Here is a 25,862-nt window from a genome sequence, read left to right on the forward strand (position 1 = left end):
CTGAATCCATCTACTTTTAGATTCTATTGAATAGAAATGGAACCAGAAGCTCTATAAAAATTACAGTGAAATATTTTGTTCAGTTAAAAAAATTATAAACCATGTTATAAATTATAAGTAAAATAATGTGTAGGGTGGGGAAAAAATAAAAATAAATAAATAAATAAAGTAATGTGTAGAAAACATACCAATGTTCCAAAACCTAAGGTCCAAAAATGTTCATTTCGGACTTCCAAAACTCCATCCAATGTAGAAACCTAAACCAAAACACAAAAATAGGGTTGTTTGTATTTGACATATTCAACACAGTTAGGTCATCTTATGGACTCATTCTCAGCTCAGAAATGACATGGCCAAACCCTGCATAAGTATACTCTTTAACCAAGAGAAGTCCCAGACTACGTAAGATACCATTTCTGCTTATTTGGTCTGAGCAAAAGCTTTATCTTCAGTTTCTTTTCTGCCCCACTATGTCTAGAATCATTATACTCCCACCCTCACCTATTCAACAGTGCATGGTTCTTTTCACTTATTAACATGACCTATACTTATATGCAACATTTGTGGTATGAGATTTTTCTTTTAGGGGGGTCTTCTCAATCATTTCTTTATCTGGATTTCACGTCAACAAATTTCTGCATGACACAGAGAGCTATTTGGAAGTGAGTCAAAAGGAAATTTCGAGGCTGGATATATAGCCTGTTGCCCTTTGGTACATGGGCGCAGTCTCTACTAGCTGAGATAAGTATTGAGTCTTAGTAAAAGTGACCTTTGTGATACCAATAACAGAGAGTTAAAACCTCAATGTTCCAATAATTCAATTAGCTTATTCCTTCAATATTTAACAGGTGGAAATTTACAACAATACAAAATATAAACCCACTTATAAAGATGCTAGGTGATAAAACAATCAACATATAAAATGCCCTTTGACTTAATCAAAATCCTATGTTGTAAGATAGAATCATAAAATCACAGCAATTAATTGAATGGTCTTAAAACCATTACCTTTGATAATTCAAGTATATTTGGTTTCCAGATTGAGTAATTTTTCTATTTTTCCTACTTTTATCATTATGTTATATCTCCTACTATGCTATTATAAAGAACATAAACACACCTAAAATAAATTCTAGGCAGGGTTGAATAAAGTATTATTTGTATCTACTCTTGGTACTCTGTAATTATAAACTGATTTTTTTAACTATTCCATCTTACCTCTCTGATAAGTTTATCCAACTGACCAATAACATGGGGTGGTGTTGTCTGGGGAAAAATAAAATAAAACATCAATCTAGGGATAAAAATTTTTTGGCAACAGTGGTCCTGAAACTAAAGAATTGGGTTTTATACCAGTCTTTGCTTTGTTTGACATGTGTCCTATTATGACATAGGGATGACAGGTTTCAATTAGCACCACTAGCAGGGAAACGTCAGGAATCATTCTATAATTAATTTTTACCTCATAAAGCAGCTGCTGTCTCTAGAAACAAGCCTTAACCATCTAAACAAAAAAATTCTTTAGAAAGGTAACATTTTGTACAGGGCACAGCACTATACAGCTAGTATCTTATTATTACTGTTTATGGGGATGGAGGTACCACTTGTAAGTTTCAGAAGTCATTAAGATAAGGCAAAAGGAAAAAATGGCGCCTCCAACAACAGGTAAACTACCTTTCTAATCAGGCTCTTGTCCACTGTTTCAGTAAGTAATTTGCCATTTTTAATTTTAATTTTGAAATTTAAAAGTGTCACAGATTCAGTGGCAGGAAATTTTAACAAATCATAAAAACAGTCAAGTACATTTATTAGGGAAAAACAAGTATCTAAAAAACATTTTTAAATAACATTGTTTTCACTTGAAATATGAGTAGAGACAAAAATGTTTTTCAATTTATGACTTTGTTTTATAAATACAGAGGTTTTTGTCTATTTTATGGGTCAATATAATTTCATTACTCCTTACTATACATATTTCAGAGATTACTGTTTGACTTAACAGCTTTCTCCAGTGGCTAAAAACTTCACAGTATTGTAGAAGAACACATACAATTTTATAATCTGTAGAAGAACATGGCTAATATGAAGTACACTGAAAGAATATCCTTACCTGGAGTAATACTTTTCCACTGTACACGCTCATGGGATACATAGTGCCAAATGTCATCAGAGCGATGGCTATGGCAGAGGCAGTGTCTACAGCAAAATAATTACTAGAAGGAAAAAAACAGTTCTATATCTTAAATGGATGTCTCACTGGGCATCTTACAATTCAATCCACTGAACATTAATTATCAAAAGCAACAGGACTATTTTATCATATTTGGTCACTGTTGGCAAACAGAATATCTCAAAGACAAATAAAAAAGCTTCCGAATCATTTCTTGACAAAGTTCAGTGAGAAACAACTAATAGCTATGCTAATATGAAAGATGATGAAATAGGGCCTCCCTGGTGGCACAGCGGTTGAGTGCTGGGTTGCGAAGCTGCCTGCAGCCTCTGTGGCACCGGTTCGATCCCCGGCTGCTCCCCAGCCACCAAAGGAGGGTCCCGCATGGCGCGCAGACCTCTCCTGCTGCCCGCTGCTCCCCTCAGCAGTATACTTCAGTCCTTCTGCCTGCTCTGCTCCCGGCTCTGACTCTGGTGAATTCTCTCACCCGCTTCTGACTGTACCCAGTGCTTGAATGAATGAATGAATGAATGAATGAATAAATAAATCAATCTTTAAAAAAAAAAGATGATGAAATAATGTGAGCACCTTCCCATATATATTTTCAATCTACTTGTCAACTAGATTCATATATATTCATCTGTCATAACAAATAAAAACCTTTAACTAGCAATTTCTGACAGAGTAATGGACTTCACTGATTCTATCAATTTTTTGATAAATATAACTTTCTAATAATTACTATTAATTTTTTTCAAAATTTCCCAAAGTACGATTTTCCAAGACTCTGTTAGAGCAACATAGTGATTGAAGCAGAACACTTCAACACTGGTTGCAACTATTCTATGAACAAGACAGACCAAAATGCCAACGGTTATAAGCTGATAATGAATTCTTTTTTTTTAAGATTTATTTATTTATTTATACAAGCACTGGGAACAGTCAGAAGTGTGGGAGGGTGAAAGAATTCACCAGAGCCAGAGCGGGGAACAGAACAGGCAGACTGACGAAATACACTGTTGAGGGGAGCAGTGGGCGCGGCTGGAGAGGTCTGCGCGTCTGATCATGAATTCTTTTGTACTTTTCCCCTCATGCTAGGAATAGAAACATGAATTAAGACATAGTCCCTCTCCTTGATAACAGGAGGTACATATGAAAAAATAACACAGAGCACTTAGGGAATCAGGTAAAGTTTTACAGGGTATCATGATGCACAGAGTGAGTGAAAAACCTATGGGGTAAGAAAAATCCAGAAAGGTTGAATATAAAGAGGTGGTTTTTGAGCTAAGCCTTGATTCAAAAATGAGCAAGATGATGGAGGAAGAGATATAGACAATGAAAGCAGTCAAGTTAAAGGGCATGAAAACCCTGATGTAGCAATGAAACTATAAACATTTAAAGATAGATAGGTGGCTGGTTAGTAAGGTTAGTAGGAGCTTTACTGTGCTAACAACTTTTTAATTTTTTCAAACATAAAAGGCAGGCGGGGGAGAGGGGAATGATTTTGTAACAGAAAAATGTATGCCCAGACTTATAATTCTGAATGATCACATTAGTAGCAAAACAGAGAATACTATCCTAATTAGTCCAAGGACATGATGGTGAAGGTCTCAATTTGGGCAGCAGCAATGAGAACGGAAAGGTGGGAACAAATAAGCAAATATTAAAAAGAAAACTTGAACAAGACTAGATGACAAGAAAATAACTTCCAATTGCCAAGAGATGGAAACACCTAAAGTGACCACTGACAGATGAGTGGATGAAGAAAATGTATATAATATCTTGGGATGTTATTTAACCATAAAAAAGGACATCCTGCCATTTTCAACAACATGGATACAACTTCAGGACAATATACTAAGTGAAATAAGTCAAACAGATGAAGAAAAAGCCTAAAGGTTGAAAGACAAAGTGTTCATTGATGGATGAATAAGCAAACATAAAGTGGTATGTACATACAATGGAATATTATTCAACCATTAAAAGGAAATCCTGACATATGCTACAAAATGGATGAACCTTGAAAACATTTTGCTGAATGAAATAGGTCACACACAAAAAGTCAAATATTGTATTACTTCAGTTATATGAAGTACTTAGAGTAGTCGAATTCATAAAGACAGAAACAGAATGATGGTACCAGGGACTTGAAGGAGCTAAGAGGTATTTATTTCTGAATTTCAGCTACAGATTATAGAAAACTTCTGGAGATTGATGGTGGTGATAGCTGCACAATAATATGAACGTACTTAATGCCACTTATCTTTATGCTTAAAAAATGGCTAAAATGCTAAATGTTATGTTAGGTATATTTTAACGTAATTATTAAAAAAGATTTATTTATTTATGCATACAAGAACTGGGGTATAGGCCAGAAGTGCAGGGGGTCAGAGGATTCACCAGACACAGAGTGGGGAACAGAGCAGGAGGACTGACTGAAATAAATACATTGCTAAGCAGAGGGGTAGGCAAGACAGGAGAAGTCTGCTGCACCATGTGGGTCAGCTCCCTGGCTGGAGATCGAACTCGTGCTGCAGTGGCTGCGAATAGCTTCATAGTGCTGATACTTAACCCCTTGTGCCACCAGGGAGACCCCTATTTTAACATAATTTTTTAAAAGAAGGCAATAAACAGGTGGTAATAGCATTTGCTGAGTCAGGAAATACAAGAAAAAAAGTTTTGGAGATGGGGAAAACAGTTCAGTTGAGGCAGATGAGAAGAAGTCAATAATACAAGCCTTTTGGAGTTCACTAAAGAACTGTGCTAGAATAGAGGTTTGGGAGTTACCTAACAGTAGCAAATAAAAACTTATAATCATATATGATCTCCACGAGAGCATGCAAAACATGAAGAAGTATTAAGGACAGATTCTAGTAAACACCAACACCAATATTTAAAGGACAGGAACTCAAAGAGTCATGTCATAAAATGTTACGCTTAAAGCAGCTATAAAGTCTATTTCCTAAAAGACTTGCTTTTTTTTTTTTAATTGTTTCACACCTACTTCCTCTTCTCTTCCCTCTCTCAGCAACAGCAGTTGTAGACTTATCTCTTTTACTGTCCTCTTCCCAGTTTCGCTCATCAGGTCAGCAGTAGGGAATTTAAAGAGTTTTCCAGTCTGCATTATAGATTGTGGTGAAAAACACTTATTGAATCCAACCCCCTTAATTTTTTTTAGGTGAAGACACTTGAGGACAAGACTAGACCAGATTCACACAAGTCTTAAGCAAAAATGATGTATGTCTATCCCCTACCCATCCCATAATGCCTTTAAAGTCAGTCTCCAGGACAAGAAACACTCTTGAAAATAATTGAAAATACTTACTTAATTTCAATTAGCATGTATGTAATACAAAGGGCAAAGGCTCCAGCAAGATCGATCAAAACAAATGGATTCATCCGGGGAAGGAAGATGCTGCTAAGTCCTGGAATAATTCCACACAAACTATAAAAAAACCAAACAAACCAGTATTCATTATAAGAATGCTATCAGAATGTAATACTGATGAAAATCTTATAGACAATAACTTTTATTTTAGTATCATATATATATATTTTTTTTTTTAATAGAGGCATGTTCCATTTATTTATTTGTCTGCTTGTTTGTTTGTTTTGTTTTTATACATGCACTGGGTACAGTCAGAAGCGCGGGAGGGTGAGAGAATTCACCAGAGCCAGAGCAGGGAGCAGAGCAGGCAGAAGGACCGAAGTACACTGCTGAGGGGAGCAGCGGGCGGCAGGAGAGGTCTGCGCACCATGTGGGACCCTCCTCCGGTGGCCGGGGAGCAGCCGGGGATCGAACCGGCGCGGCAGAGGCCGCGGGCAGCCTCGCAACCCAGCGCTCAACCGCTGCGCCACCGGGGAGGCCCCAGTATCATATATTTTTTAAAGAGGATTGGGGGAAAAGCTCTCATTCATAAAGGTCTCTTGTATCATCAATTGAAAAGTAAAGGAACATAAGAATCTAGGAGAATCTGGTCTGGGAGATTCATGTAGGAACTTCAGCAATAAGTAATGTTAAGTTCCCATGATAAACGTTATTTCTCATGCCCCCAATATATACACAAGGGGTTAAGGCGCAACCTATGAAGCTATCCGCAGCCACTGCAGCATGAGTTCGATCCCTGGGCAGGGAGCTACCCACATGGCACAGCAGACCTCTCCTGACTAGCCCGCTGCTCCCCTTAGCAGTGCATTTCAGTCAATCTGCCTGTTCTGTTTCCCACTCTGTCTCTGGTGAATCCTCTCACTCCCTTCACCTCTTTCCTGTACCTCAGTTCTTATATGCATAAATAAATAAATCTTTAAAAAAAATAAAATAGCATATGTATATCATGGAATTCCATAACATCTTACCTGCGGCTAAGATCCGCAACATGCTCTTGAAGCCAACTTGTAGTAGCAGCTTTAAGAAGAAAATACTAAAATTATCTATATAGAAGAATAAACCACTACCAGATATACTTGATTTATTTAACTTAAAAAAACAATTTGGTAATGACTGTATTAACATTACAAAAGGACAAGCTATTTCTCAAATCTAAAACTTTTTCCTCTTTTATGCCTCTGAGGTACTAAATCAAAAGCATTTTCAACTTTAATATACAGCTGACTTACAAAAATTAGTGAAATTACCTATGTATTTGCTACTTAGATTCTTGGAGTGGCAGTTGGATGGAGACCCCCAGGGCTGGTGAAGCAACTTCTAGCACTGATGGCAAGAAGGACTTGCTGGGGAGAAGCAAGCTTGGCATTGCCAAGGATCTGGTAGAAATTCATTCAAGATTTTTACTTATTTATTTTTTATTTTTAATATCAGTTTTCCTGGGAAGAACTGATAACAGTGTGATTTAATCTTTTTTTTTTTTTTTGGATTTATTTATTTATTTATACATGCACTGGGTACAGTCAGAAGTGCGGGAGGGTGAGGGAATTCACCAGAGCCAGAGCAGGGAGCAGAGCAGGAAGAAGGACCAAAGTACACTGCTGAGGGGAGCAGCGGGCGGCAGGAGAGGTCTGCGCGCCATGTGGGACCCTCCTCCGGTGGCTGGGGAGTAGCCGGGGATCAAACCGGCGCTGCAGAGGCTGTGGGCAGCTTCGCAACCCAGCACTCAACCGCTGTGCCACCGGGGAGGCCCTTTACTTATTTTTTTTAAAAGATTTATTTATGTATGCAAGAACTGGGGTGTAGGCCAGAGGTGTGGGGGTGGTTGGGGTGGTAAGAGCATTCACCAGAGACAGAGTAGAGAGCAGAACAGGCAGACAGACCAAAATACACTGCTGAGGGGAGCAGTAGGTGAGATAGGAGAGGTCGGGTGCGCCATGTGGGTCAGTTCCCTAGTGGGGATCAAACTTGTGCTGCAGTAGCTGTAGATAGCTTCACAGTGCTGACATTGTGCCACCAGTGAGGCACCCATTCAAGATTTTTAGATCACAGATCAATTATTCAGGGTGAAACATTATCAAAGATTTTGTAGAAATTCATTCAGGATTTTTAGATCACAGACCAATTATTCAAAGTGAAACCTGTTATCTTGTGAAAGAATCTGAAGAGAAGCGTGGTCATCAAGAAATGCACATACTTGAAAATTTCAAGAATATCATCCAAGAGACCACTGACCAGGCCCTTCCCTGATGCCAAGAGGCAATGAAGCTCAGCCTGAGCCCACTGTGCAGACACTGCAAGCTGCTACCGATTCAGACTGTCGACTGCAACAGAATGAGCAGATACAGAAAAGGGTGACAGAAAGTTGGAATCAAACAATGGCAGTTTGGATTCACTTATCAAAAAGAAATGGTTCTCCGTTGAAAGGGGCATCACTCCTTAGAAGTTACAATAACAAAATGAAGGATCTTTGGCGACCTGAATATTCCAGCTTGGGGAAGGTTTGCTTTGCTTTGCTTTTCAGAGACAGGTAAATGACTGTACAGGGTGGCACACAGTAAGGTATTTCTAAATGGAATATTTGTAAAATAAAATGCTACTGCAGGGGTATGGGGGTTTTCTGAGGAAGGGGAAAAAAATAGATTCTTATCCAATTTTTTATTCCTATTCTGAAAATTTATGCTAAAGGAGAATCAGAAATGCAAGAAATTTGATACAAAGAAGCTGATTATAACATTATGGCTACAAGGAAAGGTTGGAAATATATTTAAGAATAATGTTTAAAAATATTCATATGACAGAATGTTATGTAAGCTTTCAAAAATCATTTGTTCAGAGTATTTAATGAAAGGCAATCCTCAAAACTTAAAAAAGCCAGACGAAATTGAAAATGCATAAAATTCTAAATACATAAAAAGAAATTATATGTGCATAAAAAAGGAAAATAATAAAATAGAAATTTTAAAAGCTGTTATATATGGGTGATGAGATTATTAGTATTCTTATTTTCTTCCTTGTATCTCTCTGATCTTTACAGAGATACCATTTCTAAATCTTTATACCTTCCTAAAATTTCTATAGTGAGCAATTTAATAACTTACATAAAGGTTTTCAAAGTAATACTTATCATAGCAAATATCATTATTTAATTTTCTAGTTCAGCAGTTACTCATACTCTAACACAAATACAACTCATACTTCACAATACTATAAATTCATTTAAACTTTAACAAGCGGGCCTCCCCTGGTGGTGCAGCGGTTGAATGCTGGGCTGCAAAGCTGCCCGCAGCCTCTGCAGCACCGGCGAGGGTCCCACATGGCGCGCCCGCTGCTCCCGTCAGCAGTGTATTTCATCAGTCTGTCCTGCTCCCTGCTCTGGCTCTGGTGTATTCTCTCACCCAGACTATACCCAGTGCTTGTATAAATAAATCTTTTTAAAAAATAAATAAAATAAACTTGAACAAGCATTTCAAAAGCTTTCTTCTCAATTTTCCTGGAGTTCAAGTCAGTGAGACCCAAAAAGACCCTCCTATCTCTGCATCAAAGTGTGGGACTCTGCACGGAGCCCACTTGTGTATTACCTCACTTTTTCATCACTCAGTGGTTAACGCTGTGCCTTACTGGGATTTCAAAATACTGAAATTATTTTTAAAACATCAGTAATTTAGACCACTAAAGTGAAAGATCAGTCTGATTTTGTAAAGACTTGAAAAAAATTATTTCAAAAGAAAGTCTTGTTACTATCAAATATATGCGCATCCAGAAGGAAGTTCCTTAATTACTAAAATACAACTACTTGCAATGAGTACATCAACTGTTCTCATCACATGTCAGTCCCGCATATTTTTAACCAGTATTTTAAAGTTTGAATTAATTAAATTTTGCTTTATAATGCCCTGCATGGAAAAAACCTGAGAAATTTTGTAGTTCTCTGTTCTCTTTAGTATACACTTTATTGATTTATGAATTAATGAAATGAACAAAAGATTTTTTATGAGTGATTAATTGGATTTTTTAATAAATGGTAAATTAAACATACCTTCAGAGACATAAGCAAAAGGTTTATTCCGAATAGAAAGCATCGTGAACAGGTTGAAAGAAAGAGCCACGAAAGTACCAACTAGTAATCTTCCCCTAAAAAGAACAATAATAATATTCAGCATTTTTTTTTTGTAATGTCACTATGCATTTTCAGCATGTAGAAGGCACAGTGGTAGGCTTCAATGGTTTGCTACTTGCAGAACCAGAATGTGAACTTCTTTTCTATTCCCCAAACCCATGTCTTACCTATTGTTGCTTCATCTTACACAGGACAAAAAAAGGCTCTTAGCATTAACATCTTACAGATAATGATAAAAACTGTATAATGCTAATGGTTTTTGGTTTATAGTACACCAAACAGGTTAGACTATCCTGAATTTAACTAATTAGCATACATAAAGTCCATAAAGCTAGCAACTATGAGGTAGAGAAAACCATACCATCTTTTCTATTGGAGTTACTAAAAGGCTTTGGGGAGCAAAATTTAAATTACAGAAGACCAGAGAGGACTGTAAACGTTTAGTGTGTTGATTTGAATAATGAGGGATCTGAAGTCAGGGTGGAAAGGCGTTCCCTGTGTAGTATTAAAACTATTCAGGGCTTACTGACAGTTAAGAGTAAAGAGAGCTTAGGATTGGAGATTTTCATTGTAAAATACTAATGAAATGTATATTGCCACATACTGAACTCTGATAGTGGCCAAAGTAACAGTTAATAATAAGTAATGCTGGGAAAAAAAAAAAAATAAGTAATGCTTGGCCTCCTCTGGTGATGCAGGTGATTGAACGCAGCGCTGTGAGGTTGTCCGCAGCCTCTGCAGCGCTGTTTCGATCCCGGCCGGCCAGCAAGGGTCCCACATGGCTTGGCAGACCTCTCCTGTCTCACCCCTGCTCCCCTCAGCAGTGTATTTCAGTCAGTCAGCTTGGTTCTGTTCCCTGCTCTGTCTCTGTTGAATCCTGTCACCCTCCTGCTAATCTAGCCTGTACCCCGGTTCTTGTATAAATAAATAAATCTTAAAAAAAAATAATAAATAATGTTATTTATTATTTATGAATAATAAGCCATTTAACAACTTATTAATTAATGTTATATTCAAAGCAAAACCTCACGTGTGTATCTCGGGCTGCTCCAAAAAGCGTTCTGCACTAAAAGAAAGAAATAATGTATTACAATAAATTCTATAAAGTATAAAATTAAAATGTTTTACTACAGAGGGTGAGTAGAACATGTGCATATATGGAAGGAAAATGCACCCCCATAAATTACAATAAATTTTAAATGCTCAGTTATATATATAATTAATCTAATTAAGTTCACAAAATCTTTTGATATGGGGCATCCTTGGTAGCCTAGATGTAAGTCTCAGTTCTATTACTGCTGTGGCCTGAGACAATCCCCAGCCAGGGATCTAACCTATACATGGTGCAGCAGGCCTCTCCTATCTTACCCATTGCTCCCCTTAGCAGTATATTTCAGTATATGTGCCCATTCTATTCCCCACTCTGTCTCTGGAGAATTCTCTCATTATACCACAGTTCTTCTACATAAAAATAAATTAAAAAAAAAAAAAACCTTTTAATATGATAACTGAAACATAAAGAGATGTACTATGGAAACTAGCACTGCTCATTTTAATTTGTATACCCTTAAAATGTGACATGTCCTCAGTAGATTCTTTTATATTCTCAAAGGTGGAATAAATGGAATTCACAATGACAATCGTATCATATAAAAATGTACCTTTCTTTTAATATAAAGAGAGCTCCCAACTGTGCCAAGACTGTGGAAGCAAATACAGCTAGAACTTCTAATCTTTCAAATCTGAAATAAAAAAATTAATTAGATCAGCATAATTCTTCTAATCTCCAAACCATAATTCTTCAAATCTAGAATACACATTGATTAATTTGCTCACTCAATATACGTATGTGCCTACTAAGTAAACCATTGTTGGAAAAACCACCATGGAAAGCTGTCTGGAGGTTCTTCAGTCTACTAAAAATGGAGCTACCATATGACCTGGCAATTTCACTACTAGGGATCTACCCAAAGGACACAAAAAGGGTGATTCAAAAGAACACCTGTATACCTATGTTTATTGCAGCACTGTTTACAATAGGTAAAACCTGGAAACAACCCAAATGCCCAAAAATAGATGACTGGATCAAGAAGATGTGGTACATATACACAAAGGAATATTACTCAGCAATCAAAAAAGATAACTCACGGCATTCACAGCAACATGGATGGAGCTAGAAGGAATTAAGTTCAGTGAAATAAGCCAGAAAGAAAAAGAAAAATATTGAATGGTCTCACTTATAACAGGAATATAGGGGAACCAAATAAGACATCAGTGTAAAAAAAAAATAATTACAGTACATAACACAACAAAGCAAAAACAGACAATTATAAATCAGAGACATCCTGCAGGTGAGGAGGAGGGAGAGGGATCAATGGGAGGGAAGGAGGAGAACAGGAGACTGTGGTGATGGTGCACAGGTGCCTTGGAGAAGGAAATTCTATGGGGACTCAACCTGATGGGGTGTGGGGAAGCAAATATTGTTTGAAAAAAAAATTAAAAAAAAAACCCAACTGTAGGAACAGACTATGGGATTTCTAGGATGATAATAAACAATGAACAATATGAATTTTTAAAAAGTGCCTGTTTGTACAACACATTCCCAGAACCCACATATGGTTCATATTTTTCTAGACACGGTCATTATTATAATAATTATCACTAATTGACAGGTCAAAGTTATATAGGTCCAATTACTTAATATGTTATATCATTTAAACCATCCAACTTTGGGCCTCCCTGGTGGCACAAGGGGTTAAGCACAGCACTATGAAGCTATCCACAGCCTCTGTAGCACGAGTTTGATCCCCGGCCAGCCAGAGAGCTACCCGCATGGTGCAGCAGACCTCTCCTGTCTTGCCCACTGCCCACTGTCGTGCCCAGTGTATTTTAGTCAGTCTGCCTGTTCTGTTCCCTACTCTGTCTCTGGTGAAATCCTCTCACCCCTCTGCACCTTTGGCCTATACCTCAGTTCTTGCATGCATAAATAAATCTTTTTTTAAAAAAATCAACCTTCCAACTTCTTGTGTTACTTTATCAACTTTTTTTTAAGAGATAAAAAATTTAAAACACAAGGAACATAACTAAAAATTTAAAGTTGGGCCTCCCCTGGTGGCGCAGTGGTTGAGCACTGGGTTGCGAGGCTGCCCACAGCCTCTGCAGCTCCAGTTCGATCCCCAGCCATGGGTGAGGGTCCCACACACACACACACACAAATAATTAATTAATTAATTAAAAAATAAAAATAAATAAAAATTTAAAGGTATTTTGCTAGTAAACGGAAATTTCAGGTTTTTAAACTTAGGCACTATGGCTCCAGAGTTCATGATTTCAATCACTTACTATATAGTCTCTCACTTCCACACATAGTTGCAGTTAATTATAAATATGTCTTATGGGGTGAACCCAAACAGAGCATGGTTGGAACCAATAGAGATAAGACCATGTGATAAGCTGGTGTGGTGACCTGTTATATGAGCTCTATCTACAATATCTCCAGGGGCTAGGGAGCCAAACCCCTGGTCCAGAGATGCATGCAACTTGAGTGAGGCTTCCTCCTTTTCCAATTTGGGGAGGCAAACTTCTGAGATGTGACTGGGGATGGACAGCAGGACTGGAAACCACGGAAGGAGATGAGAGGAGTTGGACTGACCACCTGCTTGAGTCCGTCCCCACGAGGGAACTTCCCCACCAACACTGGGAGTTGGGTTCCCAACGCCAGAATTATAAGACTCAGAACTAGCATCGTGACAGGCAACAGACTGTATGGGGCAATCAGTGTAAATGAGGAGGCATGGAACCCAGTGACCTTGCTGGTCTAGAGAAAACAGTCTCCTATTCCAGAGGAAGTTCCAAAATCAGTCTGAAGAACCACTCCACACACCTACCCTATAAGAGGTTCCTGAAGTGTGCTGTCTTGCTAACTGCCTCTCAGTTGCTCCTGGGGACCTGAGCAGTCTGGTTTGTTGCGGTCCAGGAGCACAGGTCGTCTTCCAGAAAAGGACATGGTTACAGAAAAAGGAAAAGGTTACAGGAAAAGGACAAAGCTTGTGGGCCAAGCAAGGATCTAGAGAGTGCAGTGAGGGAGGAGTTGGAGTGATTGGAGCAGGAAAGGGAGACACAGAGAAGTGTAGTGGTGTTTCAGGGGTGGAATATGGGTGGGAGGGCCACACCGGGGAGAACAGTAACTACACAAAGATAACCAAAGATGTAATAAAATGAAAATCAAAATAAATTAAAAAAAACTATGAATATGTCTTCAAATCCCAAAACTATCAGCTGAAGGAACTGCTGCTATATTAGAGTACATAACTCTCATCCCATTTATATATGTGTGTGTGTGTATTTAAATATGACTTCAAAAACAGGCAACACTAATTTGCAATGACAGAAATCAGAACAGTGGTTATTTCTGTCAGCCTTGACTCTGAGCTGACATTAAGGGATGCTTCTGGGAGACTTGTAACATCTTTTATAGTACTCTAGGTAGTAGCTATATAGGTATAGTCACTTTTTAAAATTAATCCTGCACAAAGATATAAGCAGAATAAGATATAGACCCTACTCTCATGAAATTTATATTTAAAAATTTTTATTTTAAAGAGGGAGATGGAAAAACTAACAATTTATAAGTTCTGATAAGTTCGATACAGAAAATTACAGTAGGTTGACATGACAAGAGTAACTAGGTGATCTATTTTTTCAATAGATTGGACCAAGTCACTAAATGACATTAGCATTTAGTGATATTAAGATTGGAATAACAACATGAAGCTCATCTTGCAAAGATCATCAGGTGAAGAATGTTTCAAGCAGAGAAAACAGCTTGAGCAAAGACCATAAGGAAGGAATTAATTAGTTGGGTTCAAATTGCAAAAAGAAAGACAGTATGGTATAGAGGGCAAGGAAGTGGTAACTTGTGGTCAGGAGTCAGGACTTTATTCTAACTATAATGGGAAACAACTGGATGGTTTTAAGGAGAAGAGTGATGATAACATGATTTAACTTTTAAAAAGAAACTCTTGGGGTCTCCCTGGTGGCGCAGTGGTTGAGCGCTAGGTTGCGAAGCTGCCCGTAGCCTCTGCAGCGCCGGTTCAATCCCCGGCTGCTCCCTGGCTGCTCCCCGGCCTCCAGAGGAGGGTCCCACAAGGCACGCAGACCTCTCCTGCCGCCCGCTGCTCTCCTCAGCAGTGTACTTCGGTCCTTCTGCCTGCTCTGCTCGCTGCTCTGGCTCTGGTGAATTTTCTCACCCTCCTGCGCTTCAGACTGTACCCAGTGCATGAATGAATGAATGAATAAATAAATAAATAAAATAAAAAGAAACACTCCGGCCTCCCCAGTGGCGCAGCGGGTTGAGCGCAGCGCTGGGAAGCTGTCCACAGCCTCTGCGGTGTGGGCTCAATTCCCAGCTGGCCAGGGAGATATCCACATGGTGGGGCAGACCTCTCCTGTCTCACCCACTGCTCCCCTCAGCAGAGTATTTCAGTAGATCTGCCTGTTCTGCTCCCTGCTCTGTCTGGTGAATTCTCTCACCTTCCTGTGCTCTGGCCTGTACCCCAGCTCTTGTATAAATAAATAAAAAATCTAAAAAAAAGAAACACTCTAGGTACTTTATGGAATATGGACTAAACAGTGGCAAGAGCAGAAGCATGCGGACCAGTTTGGATGGCAGACATTGGTTTAGACAAGTAAAAGAAATCTATTAGTTTTAGGACGGTCACAGTAAAGAAACGGAGATGGGGCAGATTTTTGATGTGATTATTGGCCACCTTTATATATGCTGCTGATGGATAAACACAGGCAATAAGAGAACAATCAAGGATCGCTGAGAATTTTTTGCTTGAACAACTGAGTGGGAGTGTACTTACTAAGAGGGAAAAACTGCAGGAGAACAGATTTGGGGGGAAGAAAACAAGCATCCTAGCCTAAGTTTTAGACACCAATTATACATTCACGTGAAGCTGCCAAGAAGGTAAGTTTGAAAAATGATAGATCTCAGTCCTGGAGAATGGACTTGGGAATTACTAAATATATATCAAGTTTTGTGACTTACTGCAATTATATTTGAAGGTTTAATTTTACTCTTTAATTTCTCCCACCTTTCCAACTTAAAATGAGGAAGTGGGTCAAAATAGGAGCTATCACATCTTGGCCACAGTAACTGATCTAAACATTAACATCTGTTCCAAGGTGCCCAAATAAACAGTTCTTAGTCATGACTTTTTTTAGTTAGGACTATGATGAAAATGAGAAGGTACAAGCTAAGGTCTTACTAGGAGTTATCATTCCAGAATGGCAGAAAAAGTAGTCTGAGAAACTGAAAACAACATGCAGAGAAAGGCAGGTCTAGTAATAGAAAATGTCCTAAGTGTTCTAGTCCCTGTGCCAGTTACCTTGTCTTCCCCCAATGTGGTTACATATATATATAAAACCAAAGGGTAATTTTCCCCTAACTAGTTTAAGTCGGATTTCTTTCATTTACAATCAAAACCTTGACTCAGAGTCACATATTTTCACATACAGATATCTATGCCTTAATATTGATTATCATAGTTATAATCTAATTCTATCAAATTCTGCTGACATTTGTACACACACACACATCTTTGTTTTGCATTAAAATTTCATGTTTATTCTGTCCCACTGTTTCCTTGAATCTGAAAGGAACTCATTTTTCCCCTATAATTTTTTTTTAAGATTTATTTATTTATTTATGCAAGCAATGGGTACAGTCAGAAGCGCGGGAGCGTGAGAGAATCCACCAGAGCCAGAGTCGGGAGCAGAACAGGCAGACTGATGAAATACATAGCTGAGGGGAGCAGCGGGCGCGGCAGGAGAGGTCTACACGCCATGTGGGACCCTCGCCGGCCGGCCGGGGATCAAACTGGCGCTGCAGAGGCTGTGGGCAGCTTCGCAGCCCAGCGCTCAACTACCGTGTCACCAGGGGAGGCCCTCCCCAATATATTTTTTAAACCCTCTAATATAAGGCATTATCTTTCAACTTTCAGTAATTCCCAAAATCACAGAAACAGAAATACCAGATTCCATTAGTCCATTGCTACCACAAATCCAGTCTTGTGATAAAAATCCATTTCTACGAATAACATTAATGTTAAATATATCACATTTACTTAATATCTCAAAGATATACTTAGATGAAACTCCTTTGTACTTTAACTAAAAGATTCCCAAAAAAGAACTCAATGTTAACATTTCATGTTAAAAAATAGAAAAGATCGGGCCTCCCCGGTGTCGCAGTGGTTGAGCACTGGGTTGAGAAGCTGCCCGCAGCTTCTGCAGCGCCGGTTCGATCCCCAGCGGCTCCCCGGCCACCAGAGGAGGGTCCCACATGGCGCATAGACCTCTCCTGCCGTCCGCTGCTCCCCTCAGCAGTGTACTTCGGTCCTTCTGCCTGCTCTGCTCCCCGCTCTGGCTCTGGTGAATTCTCTCACCCTCCCACACTTCTGACTGTACCCAGTGCTTGTATAAATAAATAAATAAATCTTTAAAAAAAAAGAGAAAAGATCCTAATGTTAATATTTTATTTTAACATGATTTAAGTTTAAATATTCATGATTCTTACCCAGAATCCTCTTGGAAGATACCTGATCACCATTCTACCAGTGAGATAGCACTTATTTTCTAGAAATATTATAGCTAGTTCTTTTTTTTTTTTTAATCTAACTATTTTAACAGCAATAAGTTAGCAGAAAAAAAATAATTTGAACTTACCCAAATGAATACACTGGACTAGGTTTCCTCATCATTACCCAGTAACTTATTAAGCAAGTCATTAAACTAAGTAAAAAAGCAAATAAATTCAGCATTAGAACAACAGCTAGAAGAGAACATATAGAAAGAAATTAAGTGTCAGAATTCCTAAGCTACAGAAAGTTATGATTGCTTGCACAAAGTAAATTAACACCAAGTTACCCTAATAATTTACAATCTAATCACCACAAAAACATTCTAACACATGGCAATTTTAATAAAAGGAGATACTGAAATATGTTATGACACATCAGAAAGTACCTAACCAGTACTTTCTCTACTCAGTAAATTATCCACCCTAAATAGTTTCCATAACTGAGCATGCAAAAAATGACACAGTAATAGTAATGGTAATATATTTTACTCTAGGCATATACAAAAAAATTTTAACTCTGATAAACTTTACTTAATCTTCACTAAAGGTTAAACTAAATAAAAACATCTGAAGACTTTCTGGGCAAGATAAAATTATGTTCATTTTTCTAGTGGAGATTAAATCTAAAACAACTGACTATAATGTGAAATTCAGGTAACAACTATCTGTTTTAAACCACTCAAGTAGATTTAGTTATGTGATGAGAGGACATCCTTGCAACACACTCCTGTAGCAAGTATCTTAACAACATTAAGCTCTAAGTACTATGCAACCCTTACATGGAAATATGAAAGGTCCACAAGGCAGGGAGTCAATAGGTTGTCTCCTTAACAATTATTGGGCCTCCCTGGTGGCGCAAGGGGTTAAGCACCGCACTATGAAGCAATCGCAACCTCTGCAGCACCAGTTTGATCCCCAGCCGGCCAGGGAGCAACCCACATGGCAAAGCAGACCTCTCTTGTCTCGCCCACTGCTCCCCTCAGCAGTGTGTTTCAGTCAGTCTGCTGCTCTGTTCCCCGCTCTGTCTCTGGTGAGTCCTCTCATCCCCTCCCCATCTCTGGCTTGTACCCCAGCTCTTGTATGCATCAATAAATAAATCTTAAAAAAAAAACACAAAAAAAAGCAATTACTCACTTCACAGTTATTAATGTTTCCTCATTTCTTTTCCTATCTGCACAGGCACATGGTATATTCTGACATGACCTTGCTCCCTGGCCACACCTAACTCCCACAGATACATAGGCATCTGAAGCACCTGAATTAACGCATGGATATTTTCTTTTCTGTTGCTATATAACTGACAATTTTACTTATTTTGAAGATTACATCCCTTTAAGCAAAGAACAATTCATAAATTCAGTACAACAAATTCCTTATTAACCTCAAAACATCAAGGAGACTTTTAAAAACTTACCTAAAAAGATCAAAAATGGTCAGGTAAGTATAGGCAGTTAAAGCTGCAGAGCAATAAAAACAGGGATTAAAATGTTACTGAATTTATAGTTAGGACTTACAGCAATAGTAATAATTACTACTAAGTTTTCAGAATTCCTAAGCTATAGAAAGTTATTATTGTTTGCACAAAGTAACTTAATACCAAGTTACTCTATTAATTTATAATCTAATCACCACAAGCATTCCAACACATGGCAGTTTTAATACAAGGAGACACATCATTAAGTGAACAAAATTATTCATTCCAATGTGTACATTACAAAAAAAAAAAAACAAAAACTTATGGATCGCTGATTAAGCTCAAATGTTATAAAATGTGATTAATATATGTAACCAAATTGGCTACATACAAAGAAAAATGAAGCAGGATCTCCCTGGTGGTGCAGGGTTTAAATCTCAGCGCTATCATGCTATCACTGTCTGCAGCCTGAGTTAGATCCCCAGTATTCTGCTTCCCTTAGCAGTCTATTTCAGTAGATCTGCCTGTTCTGCTCCCCACTCTGTCTCTGGTGAATCCTCTCACCCCAGCACCTCTGCCCTATACCCCAGTTCTCTATGCATAAATAAAAGAAAAAAAAATCTTTAAAAAAAAAAAAAAAAGAGGGCCTCCCTCATGGTACAGGGGGTTAAGTCTCAGCACTATGAAGATATCAGCAGCCACTGCAGCATGAGTTTGATAACCAGGCAGGGAGCTGACCCACATGGTGCAGCAGACCTCTCCTATCATGCGTGCTGTGCCCCTCAGCAATGTATTTTGGTCAATCCGCCTGTTCTCCTCCCCAATCTGTCTCTGGAAATCATCCTCTCACTCCCCTGTACCTTTGTGGTATAGGCCAGAGGTACGGGGGGTAAGAGGATGATTCCCAGAGACAGAGTGGGGAGGAGAACGGGCGGACTGACTAACACAAGCTGCTGAGGGGAGCAGCGGGTGAGACAGGAGAGGTCTGCTGCACCATGTGGGTCACCTCCCTGGCTGGGGATCGAACTTGTACTTCAGTGGCTGCAGATTGCTTTATAGTGCTGCCTCTTAACCCCCTGCGCCACCAGGTAGGCCCCCAACAAAACTTTTTAAAAAATGAAGAAAGGTCCTCCCTCATGGCGCAGGAGTTAAGATGCAACCTATGAAGCTATCCATAGCCACTGAAGCACAAGTTTGATCCCCAGCCAGGGAGCTACCCAAATGGCGCAGCAGACCTATCCTGACTTGCCCACTGCTCCCCTCAGCAGTGTGCTTTATCAATCTTCCTGTTCTGTTTCCCACTCTGTCTCTGCTGAATCTTCTCATCCCCACACCTCTGGCCTGTACCCAGTACCTGTAGGTATAAATAAATAAATCTTTTAAAAAAATAACAGCTTACTTTAAATGACAGTGTTTAAAAACTGAATCAAATACAGCATTTGATTGCTGTATTGTAACAAATACAGCATTTTTCAAACAGATTCACTCATTCTCATCTTTTGAATTATATTTCAAAATTATATTCTATGTAAAGGAAGCTAAGCCTTTATTTAAAATCATAAAATTAAAAGTAAAATAATTAACTCCATAAAAATAAGAATGATTACATACCTATACTGTTAGTAGAACTGCACCACATAAGCAGGAAACCAGTACATGTTAAATTAATTACACCGAAGAGCAGTATCTTCCAGGACTGTGGAAAAGAAAATCAATCTTTTTGCATAGCACTGATGAACTTTGCTAGGTCTGTTCAAGATACTGTCATTCATACTGATATTCAAAGTTTGAATAAATTTCCTTCAAAAAATAGAAGTGTCGCATTTTTTAAGTCTGCCAAAATTATCAACCATGTTATTACTACAACATATAAATCTAAAGAATAATTCTAGAAGGGTGTTTATTCAAATACAATAATAGAAAGGAGATTATTCAAATTCTGACATATAAAGTCTTAAATCACTAAGAAATACACATCTGAGTATCATTTTATCTCTATAAATATATAGAAAGAGAAGGATAAAGTAAATGTAGAGCAATTGATGAACCTGAGTTAATGACAATCAGGGAGTTTCTTATACTAATCTTTTAACTTCTCTGTCATTTTGAAATTATATCAAAATAAATCCTCCTCAACCCCCCAAAAGGCAGTAAGTAGTTGGTAATTTAAATAAATCACATGAAGTAGAACTGCAAAAGAAAATGATCATCATGTTTTAGAAAGGCCACAAAAGAGTGAGGACCTGAAATACACCTTGAAAATAGCTTGGATTTAGTCAGAGAAAGAAGAAAGAACATTCAAAAAAAAAAAGACAAAGAATGAAGAGATTTAGTGAGGTGTTTTTAATTTTTATTACACTCCATGCCCTATTTAAAAAATGAGATTTATGCTCATTTGAAAGTAGAAAAGAAAGGGCCTCCCTGGTGGCTCAGAGTTCGATCCCTGGCCAAGGAGCTAACACACATGGTGCAGGCAGACAGCTCCAGTCTTGACCGCTACTCCCCTCAGCAGTGTGCTTCGATCAGTCTGCCTGTTCTGTTCCCCACTCTGTCTCTGGTGAATCCTCTCATCCCCACACCTCTGGCTTATACCCCAAAGTTCTTGTATGCATAAATAAATACAAATAAATCTTAAAAAAAAAAAAAGAAAGTAGGGGCCTCCCTAGTGGCCAGGTGGTTGAGCGCAACACTGTGAAGCTGTCCATGGCCTCTGCAGTGTGGTTTCAATCCTGGGCAGCAGGCGAGGGTCCCACATGGCGAGCAGACCTCTCCTGTCTTGCCCGCTGCTCCCCGCAGCAGTGTATTTCTGTCAGTCTGCCTGTTCTGTCTCTGGTGAATCCTCTCACCCTCCGGCACATCTGGCCTACCCTGGTTCTTGTATAAATAAAATAAATCTTAAAAAAAAAACAAATTAGAAAGGAAAGAAATTAGGGAAGAGGCAGTTATTTGGGAGATGTTAAAATTAGCAGATATAATTGCAAAGGCCAAATGTGAGATGGGATAGGGTGGTTTTAAAATGTAAATAGAAGTTATAGGTTGAGACAGGAAGAGCAATACTATTTAGAAAGGTGAGAAGACTGAGGTACAGAAGTAATAGAAGAGTGAGCAACTGAGATACACCTTGAAAATAGTAATCTTGAAACAGTAATCAAAATCAACAGGTTAGAGAGGATAAATAAGGTTTCGGAAGTTTGAGAAGTGAAAGAAAATGGTATTAAATGATCATCTAAGAAAATGAGGGGCCTCCCTGGTGGCGCAGGTGGTTGAGCGCAGCGCTGTGAAGCTGTCCGCAGCCTCTGCAGCATGGGTTTGATCCCAGCCAGCTGGGGAGATGCCCATATGGCATGGCAGACCTCTCCTGTCTCTCCCACTACTCCCCTCAGCTGTATATTTTGGTCACTCTGCCTGTTCTGTTCCCTGCTCTGTTTCTGGTGAATCCTCTCACCCTCCTGCACATCTGGCCTATACCCCGGTTCTTGTATGCATGAATAAATAAATCTTTAAAAAAAAAGAAAGAAAATGGGGGCCTCCCCAGTGGCGCAGCGGTTGAGCGCTGGGTTGCGAAGCTGCTCGCAGCCTCTATAGCACCAGTTCAATCCCCGGCCACCGGGCAAGGGTCCCACATGGCACGCAGACCTCTCCTGCTGCCCGCTGCTCCCCTCAGCAGTGTACTTCATTAGTCTGCCTGCTCTGCTCCCCGCTCTGGCTCTGGTGAATTCTCTCACCCTCCCGTGCTTCTGACTGTACCCAGCGCTTGTATAAATAAATAAATCTTAAAAAAAAAAAAAAAAAAAAAGGAAAATGGGAAACAATTAACGAAGAAAGTATAATACAGGCAGCACTAGTTGCATACTTGATTATGAATTTAAAGTGAAAGTCAGCATGGCTTTGTGTTTCTTTCAGGCTACATTTGGTTGCTTGTGTATAGAGTAGAAAGGAAATGAAGTTAAGGATTTGTAGGGGGAAACACAAAGGAGTTGAATAAACATGCAAGAAAATGCTAAGGAAATTAATATAAGTTCATAAATAAGTAAGCAAATGAAGATAAAGAAAGTGAAAAATAGTGAAAATAAGGCTGTATCAATGGATTGGAGGTCCTAACAAGATTGAAGAATTACTGAAGTTGGGAAACAAGAAGATGTGAACTAGAAAGATGAGATGATGTTTGATGAGTAAAATGCTTAAAATTGAGATAATGGGAGAATATAGTTAATATAAATGATAAGGTCTATAATATTACCATAGCAGCAGATGTCTAGTAGGGACAGAAGACAAGATTTTGTGTGATGAGGAAGTAAGGAACTGAGAGGTAAAGATCTTCCTCATGAAATGCAAAATGACCAAGGACTAAGACAGGAGTAGTAGTAAAAAGAGCTTAGCCAGGTGTACCTCTCTTAAAATTTTAATTATGATAGGGGTTAACTTCACAATTCAAGTGTGCCTATATTATTTTTTTCTAACTCCATGCTTTGGCATGCTTTGCCTCAATAAGGTGTACTATCAAAGAATTTCCTGCTTATTTCTGCAATATAGTTGTTTTCCATCAACATCATAGAGATATATTTGTATTCAAGAGATCTTCCTAAATGGAGCAGACACACACGAAGCAGATTAACTTCCTACCCCTGGCTTTTGAAGTTTAACATTCAGGTCTTGATAGTATTTTCAAACATTAGAATTATTGAGCTCTGACTATAAATAAGAGATGCACTGGTAAAGAACAAAGTCTCTAGTGCCACAATAATTGGCTAAGATCATTGGCACTGCTTATTATGTTCCATTGAAGTTAGGTTTATTTAAAATCATCAAGTATTTATTGAGAGCTCATTTTGTAGCTTTATATAAAAGAATTGAACAAAAGTCAGTCACTCCCTTCAGAGAGCTTATGAAATTTAGACAATGAGAGTAATGAAAATAAAACAATAACTTGGAAGTATAATATTGACAAACAAAATGTCTAACAATGACAACCAGTTATACCTTCTAGTTAGTCTCAAAGCATATTTTTCCTGCCTTACACTGAAAATGAGAAAACCATGAATTCATACTATATCCACTTAATTTCTTTAAATAAGGCAGTCAAAAAACAATTTTTCTTGAAAACTATATAGAATAAAAACTTCACAGTCCAGTTTTCTCCCAAGGTAAATAACTATATACAAAAATACTATAACTGTACATTAAAAAATTACTTATACACATAAAAAAATGAAAATGGTATGGTAGGGCTAAGAATGATTTCTATTTGTCTTAAAAATTACTTTTTTCAATGTTATTTTGTTTGTACAATAATTTAAATTAGGGTTAAGGAATAAAAATAACTTACCCTTCGGTCAGCTGCCACAAGTCTAAATTCCTGTAATAACTTGCCAAATAAAGATCTTTGTGGTTTTCGAAATAGATGAATTGTCCCCTTAAAAAAAAAAAAAGTATAAATCAGTACTTATCTAACCTTCATACTTCCTATGATGTGATATAGTAGTAATAACTAACGCTTACTGAATGTTCAACATGTACCAAGCACTTATTCTATCTACTTTATATATCTATTTATTCAACACAAAAATCCAGTTAAGTAGAAACAATTTTCAGTAAGTTGTCCAAGGGCACAATCCCAGTAAATAGCTGAGCGGGAAGACTACCACACTCTTAATTTTGAGTGGATGAGGCAATTTCCAACCAGGAAAGCAATTTGCCAAATAACCCCACTGAAAAGAAAACATAATTTCCCTAATTAAAGCTTTATCTATAAAAGGTTTGGTAACTATTATTATAGTAAACCCTCTGGAGCCCTCTCTTAGGCATTCAAAGTACTTGATATCCCAGCTGGCCTCATGGCCCCTGCTAGTACCTAACAGAGAAAGGAGTTGGCAGTGGGGTTACCTGTGACAAAAGAGAGTGAGTGATGACTAAAGTGGGATTAACCACGCAAGTTCAGGAAGCCATATGGAAAATATTTAGCATAAGGGTGAGTTCAAGAACATATGGGAAATTTGCTTATAATTAAGAGAGTACCCAACATCAGAGAGAAAATGAGTCATTTAAAAAATGCCATTTGGAAGAAATAAAATTAGATCCTTACCATGTTTCTTACTCTAACCTTTTATTGTCTTAAAATTAAAATATAAAATTACAGAATACTTGAATAAACTATGTATGAATAATTTTGGAATTAGAGAAGCCTTTTCTTAGTAGGACATAAAGTCAAGAAGATAGCTACAAAGGAAATTAATGATCAATTAGACATCATTAGTTGTATTATGTTAAGACTCAGTTAAGGAAGAAAATAAGGCTGATCACTAGAAAACTGGCATAAGAAAAAACAGTAGCAAAATGCTGATCATTACCAAGACATGCCTGTATCAGGTTCATTATATTTTACTCTCCCTATTTTTGTGTATATTCAAAAATTCCCATAACTTTCCATTATAAAAATGTAATAAAGTAAAAAATACCACAAAATATAAAGCATCAGAAAGTTCCTAATGTAAGATATCAAAGACCAGTGTATGTGCATAACCCCAAGACGCTGGTAAGTCAATTCACTTGAAAAGGAAAAATATGCTATTTTTATTTGAGATGGTAGTATATGCTAATGACTATATCATATTGTTAAATAAATACATGTGAAATATTGTGGTTCCAAAGATAAATTCTGCTTAATACTGTTATTCTTGCATATCTTCTAACTTTAATTCACTTTAAAATTTTAAATACTTTAACTTTAGGTTAAGAGAATCACTAAGATTCCTAAAGACAGAGGGCCATTTCTGATGCCATTCTGATACTGGGCGAAAAAATTCCTAACATTCATGTCACTCTTTCCAAAATTACATTGGCATTCCATTGCTATCAGAATAGACTTCACATTTTACAAGCTGAAATTCAATGCTGATTCAGTAACTTAGCATCAGTTTCATTTCAGTTTTATCTCATTCCAGATAGGAATCCTCACTTCCAGTTAAACTGAAGTACCCACTGTCAACTGATCAGACAGAGTTAAAAGATCAGACTTGTCTAACACAAATTCTAGTAGTCTCTGTTCCTCAGTAAGTTACTTGACCTCTTTCCTCATCTAAGTAAGAGTAATATAAAGAATATTAGAGGAAGGCACAAAGTACTCAGTTG

General features: G+C 38.0%; 1 protein-coding gene across 1 annotated transcript in view; it reads right to left on the reverse strand.

The window, feature by feature from the left end:
- SLC30A6 (solute carrier family 30 member 6) overlaps nt 1-25,862 on the reverse strand; it is a 33,161-nt gene that overhangs the window by 5,418 nt on the left and 1,881 nt on the right. Inside the window, exons 2-13 of the mRNA XM_037528258.2 lie at nt 24,061-24,147; nt 20,346-20,430; nt 18,735-18,777; nt 17,407-17,472; nt 11,337-11,417; nt 10,706-10,741; nt 9,595-9,689; nt 6,527-6,575; nt 5,496-5,615; nt 2,111-2,213; nt 1,219-1,266; nt 189-257 (exon numbers count right to left, since the gene is read on the reverse strand). Coding sequence (XP_037384155.1) covers nt 189-257; nt 1,219-1,266; nt 2,111-2,213; nt 5,496-5,615; nt 6,527-6,575; nt 9,595-9,689; nt 10,706-10,741; nt 11,337-11,417; nt 17,407-17,472; nt 18,735-18,777; nt 20,346-20,430; nt 24,061-24,147 — 882 coding nt within the window. The remainder of the gene's footprint in view (nt 1-188; nt 258-1,218; nt 1,267-2,110; nt 2,214-5,495; nt 5,616-6,526; nt 6,576-9,594; nt 9,690-10,705; nt 10,742-11,336; nt 11,418-17,406; nt 17,473-18,734; nt 18,778-20,345; nt 20,431-24,060; nt 24,148-25,862) is intronic.

The sequence above is a fragment of the Talpa occidentalis genome, unplaced genomic scaffold (genome assembly GCF_014898055.3).
Source record: "Talpa occidentalis isolate TD23 unplaced genomic scaffold, MPIMG_talOcc4v2.1 talOcc4.5, whole genome shotgun sequence".
NCBI classification, from domain to species: Eukaryota; Metazoa; Chordata; class Mammalia; order Eulipotyphla; family Talpidae; genus Talpa; species Talpa occidentalis.